Source organism: Pholis gunnellus (assembly GCF_910591455.1).
Source record: "Pholis gunnellus genome assembly, chromosome: 4".
Taxonomy (NCBI): domain Eukaryota; kingdom Metazoa; phylum Chordata; class Actinopteri; order Perciformes; family Pholidae; genus Pholis; species Pholis gunnellus.
Genome location: NC_136530.1, coordinates 13,785,422 through 13,812,631, shown reverse-complemented (window position 1 = coordinate 13,812,631; position 27,210 = coordinate 13,785,422). Strand labels below are relative to the sequence as shown.

General features: G+C 42.0%; 1 protein-coding gene across 1 annotated transcript; it reads right to left on the bottom strand.

Annotated features, from left to right (window-relative positions):
- Positions 1-572: 572 nt before the first annotated feature.
- Positions 573-24,631, bottom strand: arid3a (AT-rich interactive domain 3A; the record flags this gene model as incomplete). The annotated part of the gene is made up of 8 exons (XM_079158414.1): positions 573-712; positions 1,144-1,233; positions 2,450-2,737; positions 3,234-3,481; positions 4,630-4,813; positions 6,547-6,619; positions 23,906-24,188; positions 24,291-24,631. 8 exons carry the CDS (start codon positions 24,629-24,631, stop codon positions 573-575), a joined length of 1,647 nt encoding a protein of 548 aa, XP_079014540.1.
- Between the last annotated feature and the right edge of the window lie 2,579 nt (positions 24,632-27,210).

Here is a 27,210-nt window from a genome sequence, read left to right as displayed (position 1 = left end):
AGAAAATTCATACTTTCTTTTTTTTTTTTTTATAGAATTCTAAATATATATATTTTTCCTGCAGTGAGAGGATTATTAAAGATTTAAATGATAAAACACAGTAAAGATAATAACAATAATAACAATGAAAAGGTAAAATAAAACAAAAAAAATCTCTCCCCTAGAGGAAAAAACATTGCTGTCAATCAGTAGCTGTGTTTGTGAGTGTAAACAGTGCATTGCCTTTCCTTGTTATTAACTTCTCTTTTGTTCTGTATATCTATGCAGAAATAAATAATTCACAGGTTGTGCATACATATTTGTTTAGCATATACTGGCTCTCAGTTGAGATGTTATTTTTGAGACTTTTTTTTTCCGAAATCATTTTGGCTATGAAGAACAAAAGAGGTGAGTTGGTGAGAGAAAACCTGAGATAGTGTAACTGAGCTTCAGTTTGTGTCTTTCTGTACAGTTTATGGTTCTTCTCTTTTTGGCATAGATTATGTAGAAAATGAGGTTGATTTTTGGCTTTGCTTAGCGTGGAAATAAAAAAAAAAAAAAATCTAAAATAAAGGGGAAAGGCGGTGGGTTTGTTAAGACAACTGATTGCTGGAGGTTGAGGTAGGTGTGTGCTGCTGCTGTGGAGCCACACGACTGCTGACCGTCTTGTTGGAGACGGACGATCCCGCACCGGACAAAGCCGACCCTGCTGCTGCCTGAGCAAACAGAACACCTGGAAAGGAAAGAAACCAGATACACACAAACGAAGGTTAGAATACAAAGTAAACCTGTTTAATTTCATCTCCATTTTAAAATAAAGCTTAAAGGACAAGTACAGATACAGAGCTAGCACCAATTGGTTACATTGTGTCACTCCCCCTAAAACCACAAACTGTTCTTTTTACAAGGCTAAAATGAAACAAGGCTAGCTGTTTCCCCCTGTTTTCAGTCTTTATGCTAAGCTAGATACTGTAGCTCCGGGCATAACACACAGACATGAAAGTGTCTTCTTATCTTACTCTAGGAAAATGTGAAATAATGATAAAGAATAATGCTGAACAACTCAATGAGTTCCTGTTTGTATATTAAATTAAAGTGGATATTTCCAGGGAAGAACAGAAGTGATCAGATGGATTTCCTGTGTCACATGACGGCGACACTCACCAGCGTACACCACTCCGTTGAGCTCCACTGACATGCTGATGCTGCTTGTGCCGTTGGTGGTGAGGTTCAGGGCCGAGTCCTGTCTGCTGTCTATAAGGAAGACAAACCACAAAGAACAGCTGTGTTAACAAAACTGTAGTTTTCTATTCAGCATAAAGACTACAAGATGTCTTTGTAACACCAGTCCAGAGTCGACTTCTGCCTGATATTTCTATGAACCAAAGAAGCAATTTAAGAACACAATACTCTTTCTCACGACACAAACAATGTTGGGTGGGAATTTGCAAAAACCTTCAACATTTCTCTGAAGTCACCTGTATTATCAGTACTGAGAAACAGTTTGCATGTTGAATCAGATAGACAGCAACCAAGACAGACTGTTCTATAAGATCAAAGTGTCTGATGGCAGAAGGGAATCCCCGCTCAGACACACACACACACACACACACTGTGTATAGGTATGCATACGGCTTCTATATGCTAAGCAGGTCAACATATAGGCCGGCTGAGGTTTACTTCCTCACTGTTGGGTTCAGTGGTTTGTGACAAGAATGTCTTGAGATACTAACTGCCAGGAAGAGGGAAAGTGTGTGAAATCCAGCTTGTTTAAATTCTGGGGGAAACAATGAAATGGAATATTCACAATGATGCCCACAGAAGATGTGATGTGGTAATAATGATATGCATTTTGTTCCATTATTGCAGATTCTTGTAATTTTTTCTTCAGAAGTAGATCTCTCTGAAGATCATACTTTGTACTGGTTGATTATTGTAATCCTAAATACATGAGTATGGATTTTTTAATTCCTCAAAGCAGCACCCTGTTATCCACGCACATGTTACCTTTAGGCCATGTCATTAATCACCAGGGTTTAAAATATTATTATTTTGTGAATGATTTGCATATATAGATGTCTGTTGAACCAAATAACCCTGTTTCTATCTGCTACAAACTGTTGCTCTGATGGAAAAAGATGGCCTCTCTTTCTTTAACAGAGAACCAAAAAATATATTATACTGTCAAACCAAAGAGGAGATCTACTTTTATCAACACATTAGTTACAGATCATGCATTTTGAAATTACTTTTTTTTACATCAATGTGGTGAGATAATTAACCTTCTTCCGTCTGAGAAACCTCACTAAAGTTAGACCCTTTGAGACTCGGCAGATGTAAAAAGCTGGTTCACACTTCTGTGTTGTGTTGATTTGATAGTGGAAGAATATCCACAGGGGAGCACAGACTCACTGTCTAACGTGTTCTGTTTTAGCTGAATAAATCAGGAACTCCACTGTGCGTTCAGTACCTTGGTTATTGATGCGGATATTCATGGGTAACTGAGCGGTCATGGCCAGCAGGTTGTGTTGCAGCGCTCTCTGCAGCAGTCGGTGGTGTTCCTCGGCCGGCAGCGCCATCTTCTTCTCTGGTGGCTCGCCGGCCTCCAGTTTCTCCCTCAGCTGCTCCAGAGCTGCCATCTGAGCCGCCATCGCTGCCTGAGCTGCTGCTGCCTGCACAGAAGCCATCGAGTGACCCGCCAGGGCCCCCGCTTGCAGACGAGCCACACTGACCCCCTGCAGCGCGTGGCCTCCATCCTCTTTTGGCAGGACACCACAGAGAGAGAGAGACATGGGTGAACTTCACTCAAATACAACTCTGTTATCCAGGCAAGACAAAAATTATGTTCCTCAGTGACCACACAGACAGAAAAACAGCTGGTCTGAGATACTTTGTTACTGCTTGCTAAGATATCTTAGAGCAGAGAGGACAGCAAATCCATTTCTACTATGGAAAAGATGAACAGTTGAGTTTCCTACTGAAAAACTACTATTCAACACGTCTGCTTTCTGGTAGTAAATATACGGATTTGGTAACACCCTAACTCCACAGAGGAACTACCTCCAGTCATATGAAGGATTGATATATTCATTAAAAATGGCACAGGCAAAATGATTCAAACCCCAAAATGAGTACAAAACCAAAAAAACGACAGTAAATTATTAAATATTCAGATTCTTCATCCAAGTGTTCAATGATTGACTCCAACAATTAACCTCATGTGATGTGAGTGCAGCATCATATGTAAAGCTCACCTTTCTTGATCTTGTGGATGGGGGTCAGCGAGGCCCCGTTGGTGCCCACCATCAGGCCCACACTGGATGAGGAGAGCTTTGGCGAAGAGAGCATGGTGGGCGTCCCGTTGGGTGAGTATGTGAAGAGGGAACTGCCAAAGCTCTGTCGCCGGCCCTCCCGCCGATTACTGTCGATGGCTGCCTGGAGCTCGTTGGGGTTGCTCAGACTCCTCTTGTCACATTCATATGGGTACAGGTACTTCATGTATCTGAAAGGAATACAATGACTTTATGTTTCACAGGGATGTCCTGAGATTTAATCTACCGCTGAAAATGTCAACTACTTCCTAAAACGTAAATAAATACAAAGCTTTAAAACATATTTTCATCATAAAGAGTGCTCCTCCGCACCATATACTGGCTCCCAGTGGCTGCTTGAATCCGGTTCAGGACACTGGTACTTGCCAATCATATCTCTGGCCCGTCCTTCAACCAGAACATGGTCAAACCATACACCCCAGCCCGTCCACTACGCTCTGCTACCGCCAATAGACTTGCTACTCCCTCATAACGAAGGGGGCCGACTACCGCTAAGCAAAGTCTCGACTGTTTGCTGTCGAAGATGAACAATGGTGGAACAAGCTCCCCATTGACATCGGGACAACACAAACTCTGCTAATCTTACATTGCAGACTGAAAACGTAGCTGTTCAGATCTGTTAGAAACAAACAAAAAAATCTCTTTCTCCATGTTGTCTCTAAATGTAGCGCTTGAAGCAGCTCAGCATATTGGCTGAAGTTGATGTACTTGCATGACTTTTGTTGTTGTACTGACATGGTTGAATGCACTTTTTGCATTCTAATAAACTCAATAAATGTAATGTTATAGTGATGTCATCAGAATTGTCTCAGATTGGGCTTGAAGACGATTTCGAGGGATGGACAATAACTTGAGAATAGAAGAATCAACTAAATAATGGCACAAGAATCTTAAAACTGCCGGTCTCATTCTCATGGGAAGGGCTCTGCGGTGCAGCTAATTAGGAGTGAGAGAGTACTGCAGCCTGAGCCAACTGCAGGAAATTACTTCAAACAAAGGAGTTAATTGGTCGAACAAAATGGTTGTTGACATCTGATAGCCAGCAGCTCCACACGCTTGAAATCGCTGAGCAAAACAATAGGATTATGGGTTCGACAGTTGTGGCTGAATTAAGGTATAGAAAACTCAAATTAGTTGTGTTATTGATCTCTATTCTGTGCAAGAAAAACTGTCAATTAAAATGGCTGCTTGTGTGTTTTGTTCACAGGCCTGTGTGGCTAGTCTAACAGTGTGAATCCAAACACAGACAAACACAAATGTAACCGAGTAACATTACAGCTACAACTCTGTGTGTGTGTGTGTGTGTGTGTGTACTGACTGTGTGCGGAGGGTGAAGGCTGCACTGGTGATTGAGGTAGGCAGGTTGAGTCCCTTGGTGATCTCCCTCCAAAGTTTCTTGTTGATGACCTCCACCAGGCCGCCCTTCTCTGTCACCAGCCTGTAGAGCATGTACAGATCCAAGACCTGCTTGGCCATAATGGGAATACGATTCACTGGGGTTCCTGTAATAACACACACACACACACACACACACGCACACACGCACACAGGGGAAAAGTCAACACAAAAAAATATTAATTAAAAAACACTGTAATAGAAGGAGACTTCTTTTCATGTCAATCCTTTGGATTGAAAAGAGCTTTCATCATTTTACCAAACAATTACATTTAATCAGGACTCATAATGGTGCTGAGGAATAATGATGGTTTACTCACCACCATATCTGACATTTGCTTTACCTACCATTGTCCTTCAACAGACAACTAGGCTCGAGGATCTTTTGATTACTTTGACAACACACACACACACACACACACACACACACACACACACACACACACACACACACACACACACACACACACACACACACACACACACACACACACACACACACACACACACACACAGCTAGGAGCAGATCGGTAAGGAAACAAGCTCAGAAGCCACGCTAATAAAGGCATTAAACCTGAAAATGTTTGGGGAATGAAGCATGGTGTACTGGAGGAGAGTGTGTCAATTCATTGTGATGGATCTTTTAATTTTGATCATTTGATTTTCAGTAGAGAAAACATTTAAACATTTATAGTGTTTAAATGTGTCTCATGAAATATACAAACCAGTATTTGTCTGGTTGACGTTACTCAACCTGACAAAGCTGTTTACTTGTCTTCAGACTAGAGATGACAAGTTAATGACAAACCAAGTATGAGACAGAAATGCCTTGGGAAAAGACCTAATCAATATTTCCAATACTATTAATCTGTGACAAATGTCCTTTTCCCAGCAAGGAAAATGAAAGCCTTCATTATTCTTTTTATCAAGATATATTCATTTAAACACACACTGAAGCCAAACACAATCTTCAGGTCCCGTTTGACATGAGATAGGATCAATCCTAGATTTGCATATTAAGGAGCGACGCCTCAGTTATCGGTACGACCTGCAGATGGAGCTCTCAGATTCTTAGAGCAGACTTGGGCGATCCGCCCATTGCTGGTGGCTCTGACACTGTAAACATTTTGTATTGTTTTGTTCATTTGTGAGCACGTCTGGAGTCTCTGTTCGGATTATTTCATCCATAAATTCAACTCAAATTAACAAGGCTGCTTGGTATTTATGAGAGAAGGAAGATTTAAAATGAGCCATACATGCAAATACAAAATTACACAATCTTTCAAATATTTCCTAAATATTTTTTTTTTGTCTCAGTTTGCAGTTCTGATGTGTGTGTCACCAGTGTGCAGATCCTACATGGTGGTTGAGGCAGTGTGTGTGTGTGTGTGTGTGTGTGTGTGTGTGTGTGTGCGTGTGTGTGCACACGTGTGTGTTAGTGTGGATAAGCAGCAGGATGGAAAGGTAAATCAACCTATTCCCAGGCATTGATATGCTGTGTCCCTTCTAGTTATAGCCCGGGAACGACGAGTGGCTGCGCAACCATAAAGCAATCGTCTCCGAAACTGAATAAAGAACCCACCCATGTGAGTGAAAGATGAGCAGACGGTGCTGTGTCATATGTCAGAGGGGGCGGGGGGGTCATCTCTCCAACTATTAGCGGTCTAAGTATGACACTGACTGTAGATAAAGCGAGGAGATATAATACGGCTAGTTAAGACACTGAATGGATGTAGGTGTACTCTGATGAGTTAGAGCAAACGTGGTCTGCTGATGCAGTACACTTACACAAACACACACACACACACACAAACACACACAAACACACACAAACACATACCTCTTTTTTGCATGAAGCTGAAGAGGTCATCCAGAAATTCCTTTCTTTTTGGGTCCCTATCCAGTTCATACAACTGTGGAGAGGAAGAGAAGGAAGACAGATGAAGCAACAACTTAGGATTTCATATAAAATGCAACAAATGTTTGAGATCTGACATTAGAAGACCAAAGCAGAGGAATACAAGGGTGTCACATAATCAATCTGAATAAGTAATGGTGCATTGACAATCCCGTCATATATTTTCATGAGAAACCAATCCGTTTCCCTCTGATCATAAGAAGAGATGACAGAGAGAGAGAAACATAAAGAAATGCCGCGGACCAGTCTGGCTTGATGAGAACCTGATGTGGGTCCAGCTGCTAGCGGGGCCCCGGGCTCTGGAAACGTTCGGTGAAAGTTGGCAGTTAAAGAGGGGCGCCAACTCGGGGGAGTACAGTGAGGCCATTGAAGCCTGTGGTTGTTTTCCCAGCCCAGTTTGCCAGAGTGATAGAGAAAAATCGTGCGGGACATCTTTCTATTTATGTGTCACACACTTAATGCTAACGGTTGCTCTATCTTAGTTGGGTAAACAAGAGGAGCAGCTTCAGTAACGTACTCGAGGCATCCACAGTTATATCTACATATCACACAGTATCTATGTGAGGTCATGGAGTTTCACAATCTGTTATTGACAATGTCAAGTTGCGAAACACAGGCAGCACATTGTGACTACACAGACACAACAACACCACAACAACAAGCAGGCAAAGTCACAACTAACCCTCATGTTGTATATTCCAGTGAAGAGCATTACATATCACATCACAGGAAATCATGAACCTCACAGCACCAAACTTACACCAATAACCATCACATACTAAAACTGAAGCAACAGAAAACTAATCAGCAACTGTTTCCATAATTGATTTAGGACAAATATGTTCTGGTCCCAGCTTCTCAACGTTGTCTGTGTTTTTTGGACTGTTGGTTGGACAAAACAAGCAACCAAAAGATTTCCACTTAGGCTTTAGGAGAGAAGATAAGATGGACATTTTTCACATTTCTGATACTTTACAGACCAAACAAGAGTTCTGTGTAACTGACCAAAACTAAAAACTGTTCCAACGTCTTCAAATAGCTTGTTTTGTCCCAAAACCGAAACAACAGAAACAAAGAAGAAAATCATCACACTGTAGAATCTGGAAACAGAAAACAATTGACATTTCTGCTTAAAAAATAATAAAAATAATAAAATATAAAAATGGATTCATTATCAGACAGACAATCAGCTAACTGATTGATCGGCTTATTATTGCAGCTCTATTAAAATTTTAGGAATTTCCTGTCACATGTATTGACTGAATCACTGATAAAAATCCCCATTGAACAAGTCTGTGTGCGCTAAAACAAGCAGTGTGATAGAGGAAACGGCATGCTCGTTTGACCGATACTTGACATTGATTCAGATTTACTTGCTGAATCTACTCTCCCACCACATCGACAAGTGAGGCTGAATAAAACAACAATCTGTGGTCAGTTACTAAAATATTTCTGCGTTTGCTTTAAAGCTCCCAGCCAGCGGAAATGAGAAGGAAAGGCTCGTCAAGCTGAAGTCTGGTACGATTAGTGACAGTAGTGGCCTCTTGCCACTAACAAACTGACCCTCATTGTGGCATTCAGCCCTCATTAGTGACACCAAGTTGCCATTAGATCTTATAGTCTTGTCGGTAGGGGGAACAGAGGAGTGGGGAACGAGGAGGGTTGAGGTGGGGGGATGCTGCCTAATGTACAGGCCTGCTGGCAAAGGGGGGCTGTAATTACAGGATGCATGCGTTTTGTGAAGTGCTGCACCATAAATCTTGGAAATTACTCCCTAAACTCCCATCCCCCCATGTTGCTTTATTTGCTCTCCACCCCCCCCCCTTCTCTCTGTCCTGATCACACAAACAAATATTTCCCTAGTGGCATTGTGGGAGCACTGTCACATGGAAACAAGTGGACTAACATTCAGATCCCTGTCGCTCCAGATGTGGTAACATGGCATGAAAAAGGTGTTTCTGAACGAACAAGACGCAGCTCAACCACGATGACGCCAGCAATCAGTGTAAGCAACAATACACTAAATGAACTATCAAAGCTGGAGATTGTCATGGTCCTCCAAAGCAATTTAAGGACGTGTAGCAGCAGCGCTACAGTGTTGACACGGCAGCGTGTTGATTAGTTTCATGGTTTCCCTGCCAACTGAAGGGGCTGTCACACTTCAGAGTCTACAGTGAAGTGTGAACTGTGTTAACACACGCTCACAGTATCCCCCTTACTAATGCATATCCAGTTTCAAGCCTCATTCAGTATTCGCTGTTAACATGGACATAGACACGGTATCCTGCTTTGGTATTGATGAACATGTGACTATAATCTAATATCTCGCAGCTGTTACCTTCCGTTTTTGTCTTCTGTCTTACTTTGGAAGGTTCAACTGCAAAAACTGGGGTAAATGACAGTATCGGGGATACAGAGCTGCCTCTTCCCCTCTTGATAAATAAAGCCGACACAGCCAATCAAATAACTGAGATAGTACTAGAATAATCTACGTGATGTTTAAACAGGAACTGCAATACTCTTTAATTAATCAAATTAATAATTCAAATGGGAAATTGCCTTTTAAATGTTTCTAATTACCTTACCTTCTTTAGGTACTGTTTACACCTCTATCTAATCATGACAGTATTGCAATTTTCACACAAACCGCAATCAAACTGATGATGACAGACGTGCCATGTAGTGGAACCAGTGTCATCCAAATATTGTTTCATTACAAATGACGTAAATCAGTAGTTGGATTAGTGTGGCTGACTGAGAAAAACATCTGGAACAAACAGCATGATGTAAAAGAAGGAAAACCATGTTTAGGAAAAATCTCTCAACAGGGTTTGTCCAGTGGCTGCAAACGTACACATCACTCTTCATACACTAGATTCAGTTTAAAAACATGCCAACCTGCGTCTCGGACAGCAGCTGGTAATGGACCAGATTCATTATGGAGAGCTGTAGCTGTTATGGGTCTGGGGGTTGGAGACTGCAGAGATGACATCATCACAGTGAGACACCTGGTTGACTGAAAGCAGCCAATCAGGATCCTGTCCAACCGTTACCACCACTGCCACCCCTCATTATCTTTTTCTCTTCCTTCATTTGTTTTTCTTTCTGTCTTTGTCACTCTTCTAGCAGCTTCCCTCTCATTCTCATTATCTCTTCCCTCTTTCAGCTCCATGTACTGAACCCTTATGTACATTATAACACACACACACACACACACACACACACACACACACACACACACACACACACACACACACACACACACACACACACACACACACACACACACACACACACACACACACACACACACACACACACACACACACACACACACACACGGAGCGAGAAGGACTTTATCATGATGAGGTGGGTGTTGTTTACTTATTTAGGTTTTCATGCCTATAGTATGTGCACAGGGGCAGGGGCCCCTATAGGATTAAAGCGCTGCTATTCAGATAAACGACAAGAAACTAGATAAACGACTAGAAACTGGGCCAACTGGTAATGCTGGGAGCCAGTTAACGCCCCTTCATCAAATCCCCTGCAACAGAAAAAGCCCATTAAAACAGCAGAGCTGACTAGAAGACTTCCAATTTCCAGATTGTTTAATAAGCTGCAGAGTTTCTTTTGCACACGTTAAAACCAATGATGGAGCCACAATTACAGATGATACAGATATTTTGTTGTAGCAAACTTAGAATTAGCATCAAAGACAGAATTTGTTCTGGTGACAAACAGTGGAAAGTGAAGCAAATGCTGTCTGGTTGGCTGCCAAAGTAACAAGTCGTCCGACTTCACAGCCACACATGAACATGTACTCCGTGGTGGACTGTTGTCTGACAATTTCCCACCGCAGCTGAGCATAAAAGGTCAGCGACAGCTCTTCTGGAGATGAATTATAAACAGGCCAGAAAACAAAGTGGTTTTATACTGCAAATAATCAGTAACCAAAAGAGCAGCCTGTTGCCATCAAGCAACAGGGGGAGGGGAGGGAGGCTCCCTTCACCCTTAATGCAAATAGAAGTTAGCGAGCCAGGGGCACAAGTGTCACATAGCACATAGAGGCTTTGCAACTGAAAACCAAAACTGATAGGAGACCGGGGTATCGTCTACATGCTCCTTTACACCTGCCAATCACCTTGAGGTGAAGCTGACACACACACACACACACACACACACACACACACACACACACACACACACACACACACTTACAAACACACTCTTGGTCAGAGTTTAAAAAGAAAGAAGTTATGATTGAAACTTTTAGGGTTGGACGACTTCAAATTAATTAATTTGACCAAAATCCTGTTGTCTTGAATGTCACTTGTCAGGGGGAACTGGCTTCTCGAAGCACGCTGATGCAAATACATTACATTAAAATACACTCAGTGGCCACTTCATTAGGTAGACCTGTACAATATTCAATGCCATAAAGTATATTTTCATGCTGCCTATAATGTTTTTATATATGTTTAGCATTGAGGTCATATTTTAAGAGGCGTTTTTAATATTCTGACAGCCAAATGAATATAAAAAGGAGCAAACCATGAACCTGCAAACTACACTGTTTATACTGTGTTCATTATGCAAGTTGCTATAATATATCAGCTTGATATCACGAGCTTCAGCTGCATTTTAATTTATTCCTTTACGTCAATTTAATACAGTGGTTGCCAGTGCGGAAGTCAGGGATAAAGACTCCTTTGTGATAGTTGTTTAATTCCCTATTGTTGGTTTTTAAAACTTAAATGAGCTACAGAACAAGCAAAAAGTTGAGTTGTTGAATGTGATTATAAAACTTTGATAGACTGCCGTTTAGGGGTACGGAGAGGTTAATCCCTTGCATACTATTTGTATTATTTAATGAAAGTCTTTACATTTTTCAAAAGAAATCAGGTTTACGCTGAGACTAAATCCCCTTTCACCCAAAGCTGGAGGACCAGTTTCACAACTTCATATTAATCTTAGTCGTTGAGTCGTTTCGTTCCATGAAAGAGATTAGTATGAACCTATGTTCGACATGTTCGACATGTCGTCTTACCTGATTTGAATGGTTAGCTACTGTCTCATGTATGAAAGGTTGCTTTGTGTTAAACAAGAAGAGAGGATTACATCAAGTTAACTCTTAAAAAAAAGAGACAATGATGCAATGATGAGTGGTGGAGTCTCACAGATCACAGAGCCAATTTGTAATCATAAAGTGAGGGGGAAGGGAGTGTATGGCTAGCAGGGAGAGGGATTGGGGGGTCTTGATACGGCTCATGAACTCATGATCAGCCATATTCAAACACAGCATTGTTCCAGGCCAAAGCCCTTTTATGTGTCATTAATGCACCAAAGCAAACACAACTACCAGCTTGGCGTGGCCTCCGTACTCCCACAAAGAAAATATAGAGTCGTAGCATATAGTTAAATCCCACAATCTAATCCTGCACCTTTGTAAAACTAAATCTTATGTTTAGGAGGTGGACATATAGGTGAAAAAAGCAGGATACCAGATGAAGTCGATGCTAAAATTCTGGTTTGTGAAAGAGGTTCATCAGGTTTTGGTTTCACCGAGGTTTGGCTTCAGTAAAAACACAGTTTCTTCTGTGTACAGAAGGAATTTCAGTGAGCGGGGTCAGCCCTTAATTCAATTTTACTGCAATGAAGGCAACACTCATGTTCATCACAGAAAAGCAGGGAGTTAACACAGCCACGATTCTGCTGAATCGCTCTACTCTTTTAGGCACAAAACGCTGCAGTCACATTGCTTTTTTTCCATCGAAAGATGCAGGTCAAAGTCACAAGACAAAGTAACACCAATTTACAAAACACACAACATGTTTACTGCAGCACAGGAAAGAGGCGGAGAGCTGCCATATTGTAGTAGTAGTAGTAGTAGTATTGGCTTTTTATTTTATTGAATATAACTGATTTAGAGGTTTTGATGAGCATGATAAGCCTGACCACTGGAGAGCTGAAATCCCTTATGATACAAATAAACTACTTTTGTAGACTTTTAGAAAATAAATCAAAAGCTGTACAGTCGGTCTGCATGTCCTTCTACTGCGATACTGAGGGACCGAGCCAGCCTCTAAATAGATGGGGCCTGGCTGAGAAACGAGATATTAAGAAAACACTGCCACTGATTTCCTAATCTGTTCGGCTTGACAGCGAAATACAAAAAGAATCAGATTCTTGAAGTGACCAACCCACGTTCTTGTTTTTCTTTTTCTTTGTTGCTCGGGATTCAGTTTTGCTGCTGTTTGAACGACCTGTTCATCAAACAATGTGAGCAGAGCTGTGACGCATGTAGAAAGAGTTTGTGCCTTCAGTGCCTTTTCTTTCTCAAGTCATGTTGGCTATCGCTGCTATTCACTAGATAATAATGAGTGTTGATGCTTAAAATCAGCGCCTCAGAATCAAACAGTGTGTTTACGTGGACTGAAGTAACCAGGCTAATCAGAGAAACCAGGTTACGGAGGTAATCGAAGGGAAAGGGCTTCTTTCTGGGAATGACATTTAGCCTGAGACTCAGTCATAGAGGGAGAAATCAATTGTAGAATATACCGAAAGAAAGAGATCTATACTCAGACAACGGACATGAATGTCACGCAGCCACAAGACAGACAAGCAAAACTGAAACAGACATAGACACATGGCAAAAAAACCAATAAGCTCTTCATCACAAAATATTCCAACAAAAATAACTAACAGCGTAAAAAGAATACCAGAGTATTTTTTTCTTACAAAGGTTAGAAAAAACATTGTAATTAACTAATGTATGCCCGCTGAACTGTTCAAATACAGTGAAAATTAGCCACCACCTCTTTTGTCAGCTAGCAAATTAAATTGCTTCCTTGTGCTTCTAATATTCTTTGGGAAAACACTTTAATCCAGTCAGCCAATCGAGCTGACACCAATGTGGCAGAAACTACAATGACTGAAATAAATGGACTCCCCCCCTCCCCCCTCCCGCACACATTTAACAGCAACAATAGAGTTGTCTGATTGCAGAGGCAAACAACGGTGTTTTATTGATCAAGGCAGGATCAAACACATCATAATCCTAATTGACCAGATGACCTCGTAAAATCAACTCCATCGACTGAGGACGAGGAGCCAACAGCCTGCTGAGACAAACAACAACGATGTGACTGACTGCATCTGACTTCACCTTATCTGCGACAGTCACATTTACCCTAAACATGAAAGAAAAAGATAAGACGGTAACAACGATATAGGCAGAGCTGCTGAATACATAAAATAAATAATGTGTCAACTGTGGAACAAAACACAAGATGTCCATGATCTGCAAGATGAACTCTATCCTGGTTTGTTAGTGAAGATTCTCAGTTTGGTTTCCACTCGAGTTGGACGGAAACAATCAGGTTTTAAAACATGTTTTGCTGCAAACGACTAACGTGTGCGTTTCCCTTTTATTTCCAGACATCATGACTTTCCTGGTACCAGAATACACTTCTGGAAATTCAATGATGTGCCAGAAATTCAATGACCTTCAAGTACGTGCTTTCTTTATGGTGTGATGAGTTGTGAGTGAGGATTTTTATGCGTGGCTTGTGTCCAATATAATTGGATATACAGTATCCCCTGCTGACATGAGAAAAAGGTGAAAAGCAGTTGACGATGACAGGACATGAAACCAGAATGAGAACTATTCCATGGCAACATGCTGCACTCCATTCCTGCCTGCTCCTGTCAGCTGCCGTGGCTTGTAAATTTGGATAAGAATCAGAAGCTAGGAGCCAGCTTTCCCAGGGCTCTCGAGAGTTTGATGAATGTAGCCGTTAGCAATCTGTTGTAACCGCAATGCTAATGAGTAGTATCGCGATGATGGATGCCCAAACTGGGCAGGGCAAAGCTGAACAGACCGAACGAGGGGAAGTGGGTGTAACAGCAATTTAAGATGATAAATCAGCGTGTTGAAAGACAGCAAGCAAATAACTGATACCCCACTCAGCGTCAGTTGTTTGGTACTCCTGGTAAAGTGTTACTTCCCTCACAATTATCTTTACATAAGACGTGTATCTCCAAACGAGCCTCCCCCTTAAAAATGGCAGAAAATCACGACCTAGATAATAATCTAATGTGCTTTAGCGTGAAGGCTGAAGGTATTTATTCAGCGCCAGTGCAGATGCAGTGATAGCGCTTTGTGTCTGAAAGCAGAAAGATGGAGACATAGATTGCTTTCAGATAGGGTTCAGAGAAAGGTCTGTCACATTGCTTGTATACAAACAGGATGAAGACATGCAAGAGAAACTTAATCTGGCCCAGGAAGGCTAAAAACAGGCATTGTGCTACACTGCTGCTCCTCAGTATGGAGCACCTTGCTGCGCAGACACATGGTCGAGTGCTTGCACCGTCAATCAGAGTGATGGATGGGCGGTGCAAGGAGTTTAATGGTTGACAGTGGCCTTAAAAACATATCTCGCACACCCAGACCCATGGAGGGAAGATATCTGCCCACGCGGCTCACCAGAGACTGAGATGTCGTGGCCACGTGGCAGAGCCCGCCCAAATCAATAGGTGGGTGGGCTGCAGTTTGACCTCAGGCTTGTCATGTATGCATACAAACAGGAAAAAAAATGGCTTCTCCACTGTTACAGACCTTCTGCTGAACCTTTGGCCTTCCTGCTATCTCAATCTTTTATTTTGCCTTTGTTGGTGCATTACAACATTTCTTGCCACAAACTGTTGATCAGTGAAATAGCGTGAAACAATCAGCATGAGCAGGACTACGTTTCATATCAAATGCATGCACGTGCGTCATTGTGCATGTACAAGAGATACAGTATTATCAAAATGGGGCATTAAGAAATGACCAAAACTCCTTGTGTTACAGTTAAATATGCAATATATCTGTTTTAAAAGGTCAAATTAGCAATTTCCCCTGTGTATCTGTGTCTTTTTAAGATAATAGACATTTTTTTTATAGTAAACCTTTGTTCCTGCATAATGAACTCTGTACTGAAGCCTTTTGTCTTAATATAAGCTCAGAAAATATTTGCACTTAATGGTTGCAGTTGATTCCCGAGTTAAATTATTAAGTATTGTCAAAGAGTCAGCATGCACATAGCAGGGCCCTGAAATTGCTATACATCTAAATAGTATGCAGCCATTATCAATGTCATTAGTTACGCCTGTTGCTTTCTTCCTATGACACGTCAAACTATATGCAGTGGAAAAGGTCAATTATCAGTCCATATTGGTGGGAAATGGGCGTAAAGAATCACTATTTGTGTCTGTAGCGTGAACAGAGCCATGCCCACACAACTAAGGAAATTCAGCTTTTATCATATACAGGCAAAACAGGACAGCTAGTGTTGTCACAGGAGACAAATGTGATGATGGAAAAGTGAGAAAATGTGCCCTGCTCTGCATAACGTTTGAGCGATTGATTGCACAGACCTTGACAACGTGCAGCAAAGTATCCTTATGTGTGCTTGACCTATTTCTTAATTGATTCTTTCAGGAATGAAAGCTTTCAGCACACGCTACCTTTTCAAAAGCATCTGAAGGCAACAGCACACATGCACTTCTTTTGTTCAAATGAATGCCTTCCGGGTCGCAGTATGAAAAGATGTCACTTGAGTCTTGTTTGTTGACATTAAGTGCACATATTTTCTGAGCTTATATTAAGACAAAAGGCTTCAGTACAGAGTTCATTATGCAGGAACAAAGGGGGGAAAGAAAGAAGTCACATATTTCCTTTAGAAAGGAGAGAAAGATTGAGACTAACATTCACACACAATAGAGGCAAAGCCAGTGAAGGATTTGTGCAAGTGTCCCTGCCTCAAAATAATAATTTCCTCATTCTACATGAACACACTAAAGTTAGGAGGAAGCTTGAGGGAGTAACCACACGAGTAATCCAGGAGCGTGCTAAATTACAAGATCTATACAACATAACAAGACAGCCAAAGAAAAAGACAGGACGAAGGAGCTAGCCTTAGCCTTTTACGCAATCTTTGTTTACATTCCTGCTCCAACCCCCCTCTCCTCCTCTGTATTGAGCGCTTGCCAATTTCTAGAATCCCCATGGCTGTACACAGTTTCTGACATCAGCTATGTGCTGCACGCTGGACATGATTATAATGCTCTGCAGAGCTTCACAGTCAAAACGAGCATGTACTACACACTCTACTTGGCAGCTGTTCAGAGCCCAATGCAACTGTTATTTTCCCCTGCTCCCTCAGTCACACCTACTCCCCCCCCCCCCCCCCCCCTGTGCTGTTGACTCTCCACTCAACAGGAAGACTTTCAGGGGTCTTCTCATGCTGCCCCGACCTTAGTTTTTTGGCCTTTTGTTCTCATGACATGAACAGGGCCCATTAACCTTGTTTTCCTTTTGTTAAACACAGGATCACTGCACACGGAGGTTTATCCAGGCCCAACATAATTAATTAATGACAACTCCCCAGTGCTGATAAATGAAACCCTGCATACTTAAGTTCAGAGAACCTGTTCCAGGGAAATAAATAGTTTGTTGCTATGGAGCTGAGATGTACTCTGAAATAATGGATTACAGTTAATGCATTGGAGAAAAACAGTTTGTAAAATGTTGCTTGAGTTATTACCAAGTAGTGCAAAGACAAAGCATTACAATTCCTAAACATAGTTTGACGTGAGTAATTCATTAACAGCAAAAAGGTCGATTTGAGGATGGAGGACAACAAACTGTCAAATAAATGGAAAATAAATCATTCATTGCATGATTTTGTCAACGTGTCAACACAAGGGACATTAAGAAAGTGCATATATCTAAATTCTATAATTCAAAGCAGCTTTCAGCTTTTTGAATAAACAAATCTACAGCTGTGAAAATGCACAAGTTCATATGAAATGCAAAAACAACATGGTCCGTCCTTTTCATACAACCCTCAGGCAGATCAAAAGGCCTGGACGAAACTACAGAGGAATATAAACCTGACGAGCACTTATCAGACAGCTGTATCAGCAGAAACCTGACGGGCAATCCCAGTAAGTGTCGCTCCCAATTGGCTCTCATTCGAGCTACACTTCCTGTTGTCACTAACAGCCCCTTCCCCCCACTCCCAATGTGTGTGTGTGTGTGTGTGTGTGTGTGTGTGTGTGTGTGTGTGTGTGTGTGTGTGTGTGAGCAATTTAATGTTTAATGCCAACTCCCCTCCATTCGCCCTGATCATGGTGAGTGCCATGAATTTTTAAAGACATCCCTACTTTACTGTCCATCTGGGCTCCATCTGCCCAGCTGCTGGTGTTTAAAGCAGACAGAGACTCAGGAGAGGAGACTTCAAAGGCTCTGCAGGGCCTTTGGACAAATTCTGGCCTGAGGACGATATTGTTTATCAAAGGGGGCAAATATATTGTGGAGACACGAAGGAGCCAAATAACAGAGGAAAGAGGGAAGAAATGTATTACACAAAATGAATCATGACTTTCCTCATTTGTTCATCTTTCACAATCATATTGTTGGGAGTCCAGCAGCTAGACGACACGTTTATCAAGAAAGCTATTAGTTAAGAATTAGCAGGACAAGTCGAGGCTCACTGGTAAACGTTGCTAGTGTAGCTCACGTAGCTAACATAGCTAACATAGCTAAGGTAAAAAGTTCTTCTCAAGATGAAGAAAAATAAATATAATATTGCTGCTTAATGGTGCTCAATTACAGTGTGTATTTAAAGCCTCTTCAGAATTTGTATCCATCTCTTTTCTGCTGCCCCAATACGATGGAATTCAATGGGATTTATCTTTATAAATTGGGTAAACTGACCCTTCACTGAGTGTTTTGGTGTTGTGCAAGGTTGATATAATTTATGAAACATAAATATTAGAAGTATATATTGTGAGACACTAGAGGTACTTTGGTCAGTCATATCTAGTCTACATTCTGGTCAGTGTTTATTTTTTAAGCCGAGCTAAAAAGGGCTCTCTGTCAAATCACATATCACTTAAAAACCAGGAGAGTATTGATTTTAAAACCAAAATGTCATACTTATATCACTAGCACTAGATCTATTAATCATTAAACGTGACCCAGAAAATGAAAAATGCAGTGCAAAGAGTGCTGTTGAAATGGATATCTAAAGTTAGAGATGTAGGGACAACACTTTCTCACTTCCAACTCGTAAAATAATAATGCTTGGTCAGTGGTCCTAAGCTTCAAACGATGAAGCTCAATGTACAGCATTTTGGACGGGTCAGGGAAGGCATATCAGTTTCTGCTTGTAACACAAATAGTGTCTTTTCAAAAACTTTATTAAGCAACACAACTATTTGGTTAGGCTTAGGGGATGGGATAAAACCCAAATCTGTTTGCTGGCTTGGTTACACATGGGGTTCCTGGGTAAAAGTCCCATGTATGTTTGCCCCGGTCAAACCCTCCCTCCCACAAAGCCCATAGCGGACTTTCACCCCTTTTATACAGTTGCTCTGACCGTCTAACATTGACGCAGTTGGCCTTACAGTGGAGGTCTCATAAAGATGTTATAGCGTGCTTCAGTGCATCGGTATCAGACGCAGATGGCCACTGAACAAGCGTCAGTATTTGTAGAGTTAGGAGTGAGAACAGGTTGGTATGGGGGTGAGCTCAAGGGTTGCAGTGGTATCACTGAAATAACTCTGCTGAGGCTGAAATGGCATACCACCAGCAGCACAAATTGGTTTCAATTACAAAATAATCCAAATATGCTGTCATAAGCTGATATCTGTATGAATCCTCGTCCTTTAATCAATTCCTCTGCAGGCTTGATTTAGTCTGACCTTTCAGCTGAGAGTGGGGAGAGAGGAAGGTAGCCGGCTGATCCAACAGGAATGCAGGTCGGGCCTTGGCTGATATATTTTGGACGGACACACACACACACACACACACACACACACACACACACACACACACACACACACACACACACACACACACACACACACACACACACACACACACACACACACACACACACACACACACACACACACACACACACACACACCTAAATGTGGGGTTTATGTGCATGCTTCCTCATCCACATGGCACCTTGGATCTAGAGAGGTGTGCAAAAGTGATATTCAAGGACCTTGGAATTATTTAATTGGAGTCACTTGTCAGACTTTTTTTACTTACTTAAATTAGATTCACTTTACTATATATAAATGAGTTAAATACCTGCTGTTAGATTACAATCCAGTTGCTGTATTTTGTGTTTCTACTAAGTTTTATAACTTATTTTCCAATTTACATGTGACATGTGAGGAGTCTGTTTTGAATGTCCTCTCTTAAGGTTTCTCCATCTTTTTCCTTACACTTTGTATGAAAATGTTTACCTTGGACTGGGTCAGGAACCGCCACAGCTGTGATGCACATTGTATCACACCGTATGATGTGATATTGTGATTTAACAAATTACATGACTTTAAACGTAACAGAGAAAAGGGCCGTTCTTTGTTTGGAAGAGTTCCAACTGCTGCCAACTGATAGAGGCACGCAGAGTCTCTGCTGAGGATCTGGGTTCCCGGTGGCCACATTATCACCCTCCCTCAGGCACATTCCAACAGCCTCCACCCACCTGCCCAAAATAAACTGTACAGCCTTAACCCCTTCCTCCCCACCCAGTGTGCCCTACAAAACGTGTTTAACTCCAGAACACATGAGACTTAGAGTAAGTTATGGGGGCTCACAATGCGGGAGATCTTGACTTTCTCCCATTATTCTTGGAGATATAATCTTCGAAAGTGAAAAAAAGATGTATTGCATTTATGCCATTTTGTTATGTAGACAAGAACAAACGATATGATCAGTACTGGTTAAAGGGTACACTTATTTTAAAGATTCAGCTCATATGCAACTGCATGGAACGCTAAATTTAAGAATAACCAATCTCTTGTCCGCTCTTTAAAATACTTACTTACATGTAAGTACTTAATACTTTAAAATATTTTCCTTTGTGTGTGTAATTAAAAAAGAGATACACAATTATGACTGAGATGGAAAGCCCACCTGCAACCAGATGTGTCCCATGCACAAAACACAGAGGCCTCATCCAGTAGTTAAGGGGTGCTGTTTCTACAATATTTGTCTGTAGTCAGAGTTTTATGATAAAAATGGACTCGTAGGTTCATGTATGAGTCCATAGTTCGACTTGACTCTCTATTGCACTTCTGCCTCAACATGTAACAGCTGAATACTCAACATTAATGTGTAAGAGCAAGGTAGGTAGCACGACATTTTAAACAATAGTGACATGATAAGTCTGTTTCAGCCTATGAGAGCTTGACAGGTATAGCAATTAACTCTTTGAAGCTCCAATTATGATTGTTTTTTTGTGTTCGAGTGGTTCGAGTTTTCCTCACCTTGATAGCTGCACCATATTACATTTTTTGGGGATGTTTCAGCCAGCTGCACATGTGCTTGCGAGCAGCCAAAGTAAGTTATGACATTTTGCTTTGGGCTTTTATGACTCACCACTATTACAGACATTACAATATAATTTCAACATTTTGCATTTCTTAACCTCCACCGATCAAGTTTGTACTGAAAATGCATTAAGAAACTGTGGTCTGTAGATTTAACTGTCTTCTTTCCCATGACAAGAAGAAACCACAAATGGCGGTTTCAGATAAAAAAGAAAAAGAAGAAGCAGATGAAAAATGTCACCAACCAAATATAAGCTGATATAACAGTTTGATTTGCATGGGGTTTGAATTATCAGGGGGAAGACTGTCTTCGTCATAACAGGTCGGACATTTTTGCTTTACACAGCACAGTCACGGAGCATTATAATCACTAAAGCTGCAATTATTACTAATCACAGTAATCATCCAAGGGCCATATGAGTCCTGTGTGAATAACGTGCACGACTAAAATCCTGTATTCACCACATTATACACTATAAGCAGCACTGCGGTTGAGAGATGTGACCGTTGTTGCTTTGTTCCCTATATGTCAGCATGCAGGTTTTAAATGACAGCATGCAGCTTGATCTTCCCCTCTGCTTTGTCCCACTTTAGTAGGAGGAGTTTGACATTGTGTGGGCGTGACATCGTTTTCAATCAACTTCGGATGGGGTAACACTATCTTAACAGCCAATATTCTGGCTGACTTGATTATATAACCGTCAGCGACTGACTGTCATGTCATGATAAAAATGTTCCTACCTGACATGTGAAAACCACCAACTGTTGAGAGTATCAATTCAAGTTATTCCCGCATGGCTTTACAGGGGGAGGGGTGGACTATTTAGAGAAGCAGAGTGTAGGTTTTAGAGGAGTTATATTCCATACGCTGTGTAATTACAAAAAAACAGGCCTTTAATTACAGAATACATGGTTAGGTTTAAAAATGAAGCACATGGTTGGGTTTAAGTTGTTTCCCTTCAACATACTGAAGGCATCAATGTCAATTTCTAAATTTCTATGTCCCGCGTCCCACCGCTACTTCGTCACAGCTGTCAAAGCTACCGTGGAGCCCACACTGTCACTAACCGCACTTCCTAGATAAATATCATCCAATTTTTGGGATAACAAAAAAGCGATTTCAGAGGAAAGCAGACAGAAGGGTCTACAATATTCGTTTGAAGGCTATATCCTAGATGTCAAACTGATTCATCAGCAAAAACGGTTAAGAAGATAAAGATAGAAACTAAAGCTACAGATCACAGTGTAAAAGGGAACCACCACATCACCTGGTGATCTAGACAGAACATAATGTAATTTAGGAACAACACTGTTCCTGTAAAGCAGAGTAGGTCTTAATTCATTGTTACAATAATTAAAAACCAAAAGCTGCATATGTATACATTCAGTATACTTTTTAGTAGTGTGCAACATACTCTGCTAATGTTAGCTCCAAAGGTTTTTACGTAGAAACATTTTAGAAAGGCATATCTCCTTCCAACCTCTCCGGGTATTGAGTATCATTATAACACAGCCTTTAACCACGACTAGCTCAAAATCCAACAAAACCAGCATGAAAATGAAGAAAATCTGAAACGATTGCTTGAGAGTTTATAGAGCAGGTACGGTTAGTTGTCGGACCCCTGGTCAGAGCCGGCCAATGCTACGCTAAGATTGGCCAGTCTGTGTTCGAGGGGCAGGACTTAGCGATTGGGCAATTCCTAAACCAGTTTCCTCTTCTAAAAGAGTTTAGTAAAATGCAAAAGCAAGCTACTGCTCATACAGTTAAAGATGTTTTATGGCTTGAAATATTGCTACAGGAGTGCTTGAATGATAATAATAGTTTCCATTATGTCGTATCAGCTGGTTTTGCATAAAACGGAGGCTCGGTTATACAGTATGTCACATTTAATCACAGTCTAGCAGCCTTAGTTTTTAGACAAGGATAATTGAAAGGGTTTAACTGATAAATTGATTAAATAATGGATACTAACTATTACCATCTCCAATACATTTACATAGCATTTGCATCTCATTTTATACTGTACGAATCAATATTTTTTAGAAATGAGATGAATATGAACTATGTGATGGCAAATATGGCAGAAAATGTAAAGAAATTAGGTATCATGGAACAAGTTTTTAGTTTTTTTATCGTCAGTGGTGAACAGTGAGTTGATTTTACTTTGTTCCTCTGTTCCCTTGTCTCTCAGTCTTTTTTTAATCAGCAGCAGCACTCCATCTGAACTTGTTGACAGACTTAAATCCCTTCATGTAAACAGCCCTTCTTATTACACCGGGGCCTCCCTCATAATATCCAGCCCACTAGCATGTTTACAGTAAACGCCAGCATGGTAAATCTGTTACCCTCCCCTCTCCCCTCTCGCTGCCCTCAGCTTCTCTGCCTCAGCTAGCAGTCATCTCACTCTCAGGCCACAGTGATTAGTAAATGTCAAGTCTCACCAGGCACTAAGCTGCTCTGCCAGTTTTAGACCAGAACCTTTAACAGATGGACCGTGCCAGAATGTCAGGTGGCAAAGACAAACTTAAAAGCCCCAGCGTAGGGTTCATCAACATCTGGCTGGTCTTAATTTCCTACACTGGCCGATTTCTTCAGCTTGGAAAGTGACCTGATCTGAGGGGTGCGAAGGCCAGATGTGACTCATTGGTCAACAACCAACGTTTTAGATTTATCTGGATCCTTAGCGTGCTACAGCAGCAGACTTGTTTAGGGATCTAGCTGATATGATTCTTCACGGTGACAACCTGACCGCAAGAGGCGAAGCTGCAGACATTGACATGACTGAATCTAGTATCAGTAGCAATGTTCATTTACATGTAGTTGTAAATGAACACACCAGGCAGTAGAGCATGAGGTAAATGAGGAAATACGACGGCATCTTACTTGTCTGAACTGCTCTTCGTAGGTCCAGTCTCCATGGTCCTGCCCGCCTAGATGGCTGTGCGTTGCGTGGGGAGGCAGGATGGCTAAGCGGGGCTCCTGGTCGACACTCGGACGGGCTTTCAGCAGCTGGGAGTGGGGATGGAGTTGTCGGTGGGGCAGTAGGAGGATGCCCTTCCCGGGAGCCACCGCGGCATGGCCCGTTGGCAGACCCTCCTCCGCCAGGTCGTCATCAAAATCTTCTTCCATCTCGCCTTCAAAGTCTTCCTCGTCCCATTTCCGCTTGCTGTGTGTATTAAAAACAGAATATTGTACAGGTCAAGGAAGAGCGCCATTGGCACAGATTACATGTTTCAGGGCAAATTGAACCAAGACATTCAGTACTCACATTTGCTCCTCCTCATCTGACCCCATCATGTCCTTGTAATGCTCCTCCCCGTTTTCATTGTCATCATCGTCACCTTCGTCCTCGCCACCGCTGCTGCGATCTGACATGGGGCTGTCCGACACCCTCTGCAGCCCGGCCGCCGCCGCACGCATGGCTGCCAGTGCTGCCATCTGGGCCTGCTCCGCCTCAGGGGCCGGGCTCCCCATCGGCTCATCCCCTCCTCCAACAATTGTGCGGACCTGAGTGTGTTGGGCGGCGACTTGCTGCTGTAGCTGCTGCTCCATCAGCAGCTTGGCCCTCTGCTGCCTGTGCAGGTTCTCCATGACAGCCTGCAGCTTCATCTCCGGGGAAAGCGGCGCGAAATTCAGCGGCCTTCCTTCCCCTCCCTCCCCCACTGAAGGAGCACCAGTCCGGGGCCGGTCCGGGGACGTCGGTTGGTCAACCCTTCTGCACAGGAAGAGCGATTGCCAACCGTGTCTGTGGTGAAGCAGCTAGCAGCAGGCTGGAGGTTGGAAGGTTATAGTTTTGAAGTGGAAGGAGGAGGAAGAGGAGGAGGAGGAGGAGGTGGTTGGTCTGAGTTCTGAGAAAGGTCGGCTGCAGTTCTGGAGACAAGAGGACTCTTTCTTGTATCAAAGCGTTCAGTGAGGCACAAGTAGCGGAAGTGAAGGTAGGAGGACAAGAGTATGCTGACAGACTACAAAGACCTGAGGGAGAGAAAGAATAAGAAGTGTCAGATTGCTACTTCCCCACTTTTTGTGAGCATCAGCACCTTCAGTCGAAAGGCAGCAGCTTTTTGTTCATCATCAAAAATGTCTCTATTTTAAAACTTTCCATTCGTTAGCCAATCACTAAAGCGGACATCTTCTCTTGCTCCTCCGACATGATACAGTTGTGATGAATCCAAAACGACAGTCTTATTTTGTATATGGCGTCATTTTGATTTTGCTGTTGCATAGGCTTTGTCTTCCTGTTTTGTAAACACCCTTTATATAAAGCAATATATAATGTCAAGGGATGACACGGCAGGAAAAACTCCAACAAATTATTTGGGGAACTTGAACAATCACCTTTAGATTCATGACTATTAATACCCTGACTGAAGTTTTGTAAAACGTTGGGAGTTGCAGAAGAGCAGTAAAGTACTGCGATGACGACAGAGCCGCCCTGTCAACTTAAAAAATGTGACGGAGAAGAAAAGACCCAATTTCACAAACAAAAATTCTCACTTCAGTCTGAAAGCCATGTGAAGCATAAACACGCACTTTCCGAGTTGTCAGTTGTGCAACATGTGCACGATTACTCATACAAAAAAAACCCAGACCAGACAGGCCGTTCACACAGGAGGACAGAGTGTTTTAGCCTCAACAACAAGAGGAAATGAAATCACAGAACCATCACTTTGTTCACCTGGTTGGGTCAAAGCCAAGATTAATTTCAGCCTACCAGTCAACACTGTCTCATCAACATGGTCTATAATTTCTCAAGTTTGTTAAAACACAAATAATATTCAGAGGTGTGACTCTGCTCAGGTATGACTGGTGTGTTTCCCCCTCATGAAAATGTTTTATTGCAAGTGTAGCGACACAGCGGGGAGTTTTTCTGCAACATCTGTGGGCAGTAATGCTTCTCCGACGTACCTGTTCCCAAAAGTGCTCAGGTATGCAAAGCAGTATCTGTTATAAGCAATGAGCTTCAACATGCTGGCATCAATAATGTCTGTTCCCTTTAGTCAACTGTTACAACGCCACAGTGATCACACCTACAGCTCTACGGAGTGGGAGTAACACTCTGCCCACTCGGTTTACACAGAGCGTGTTACAAATGTTAAGGAGTCTGGTTTTCAAGCTCAGATCAGGCAGGCAGAGATAAGAGTTCAACACCAAGTCAACAACGTGTGGGGGAATTCATTTCAAGTGCAGATGCTGGACATGCTGAAGTGCCAGTCATGACAGGAGGCAGCTGTGACTGTACGCCACCACTCATCTCCTCTACGCTGACTAATAAGTGAACGTGTAGCCACCACCTGCCCTGATCTTGTGCTTCGGGTTTTGCATTGCACTTCTTACACTGAGTGCACTCTGGATGAAAGCATGAATGAGAGACAGTTAAAGTTGAATCACTAATAGAAGCAACTCAACCACCCTTTACTGATTTTGGTTTGGAAAACAAACCTTTGCACCAATATTCAGAAACATCTAACTAGTGATATGAAGAAAACGCATACAGTCAGGAGACTCCACACAAAAAGATGTCAGATGTCTTTCATATCATTATTTTAGCAAACTTCCTCTGACCATTTTGTATGTTACTCTTGCACTGAGAGATGATATTTGCCATTAGTATAATTGAGCAACAAATAAAAAAGACAATTTATAAGGCATTTAGTGTTTCAACCACATTTTTTACATTATGTCCAAGTGCAAAAAAAGCCTCTGAAGCAGCTTGATCAGAGTCATGAAACCCTATCAAGTGGAACAAGGTTTCACAAATCATTTTTGAGTCAGCAGCTCCTTGAGGCAAGATGAAGACCACATCCCATGGGGAAACTCTGGGACACCAGTTACTACTACATACATCCAGCCATGCTAACCTGTCTAAAATGTGGCCACCACAGCAGCCCCTGCCCACATTACACCTGATCATCACACTGCAATGAGGAAATAATCATGAAGGGATATTGTTCTTGGGAGGCTACAAGGAAAGAGGCTTGTTTTTCTCCTGCGTGCGGCTCATGTGGCTCACTGGAATTACACAGAAAATCATAGCAGCATTTCATGGGTATGGTGGAGTAATTACCATGTAGGCATGTTCTGTGTAAGGTCCAAGGTCTCTACATAGGCTGAATAATGTAATTAAGTGCTGCTTACATTCACAGGAAAATGGACCATTTTCCATATCTCATATCTACAGTCATGAATAC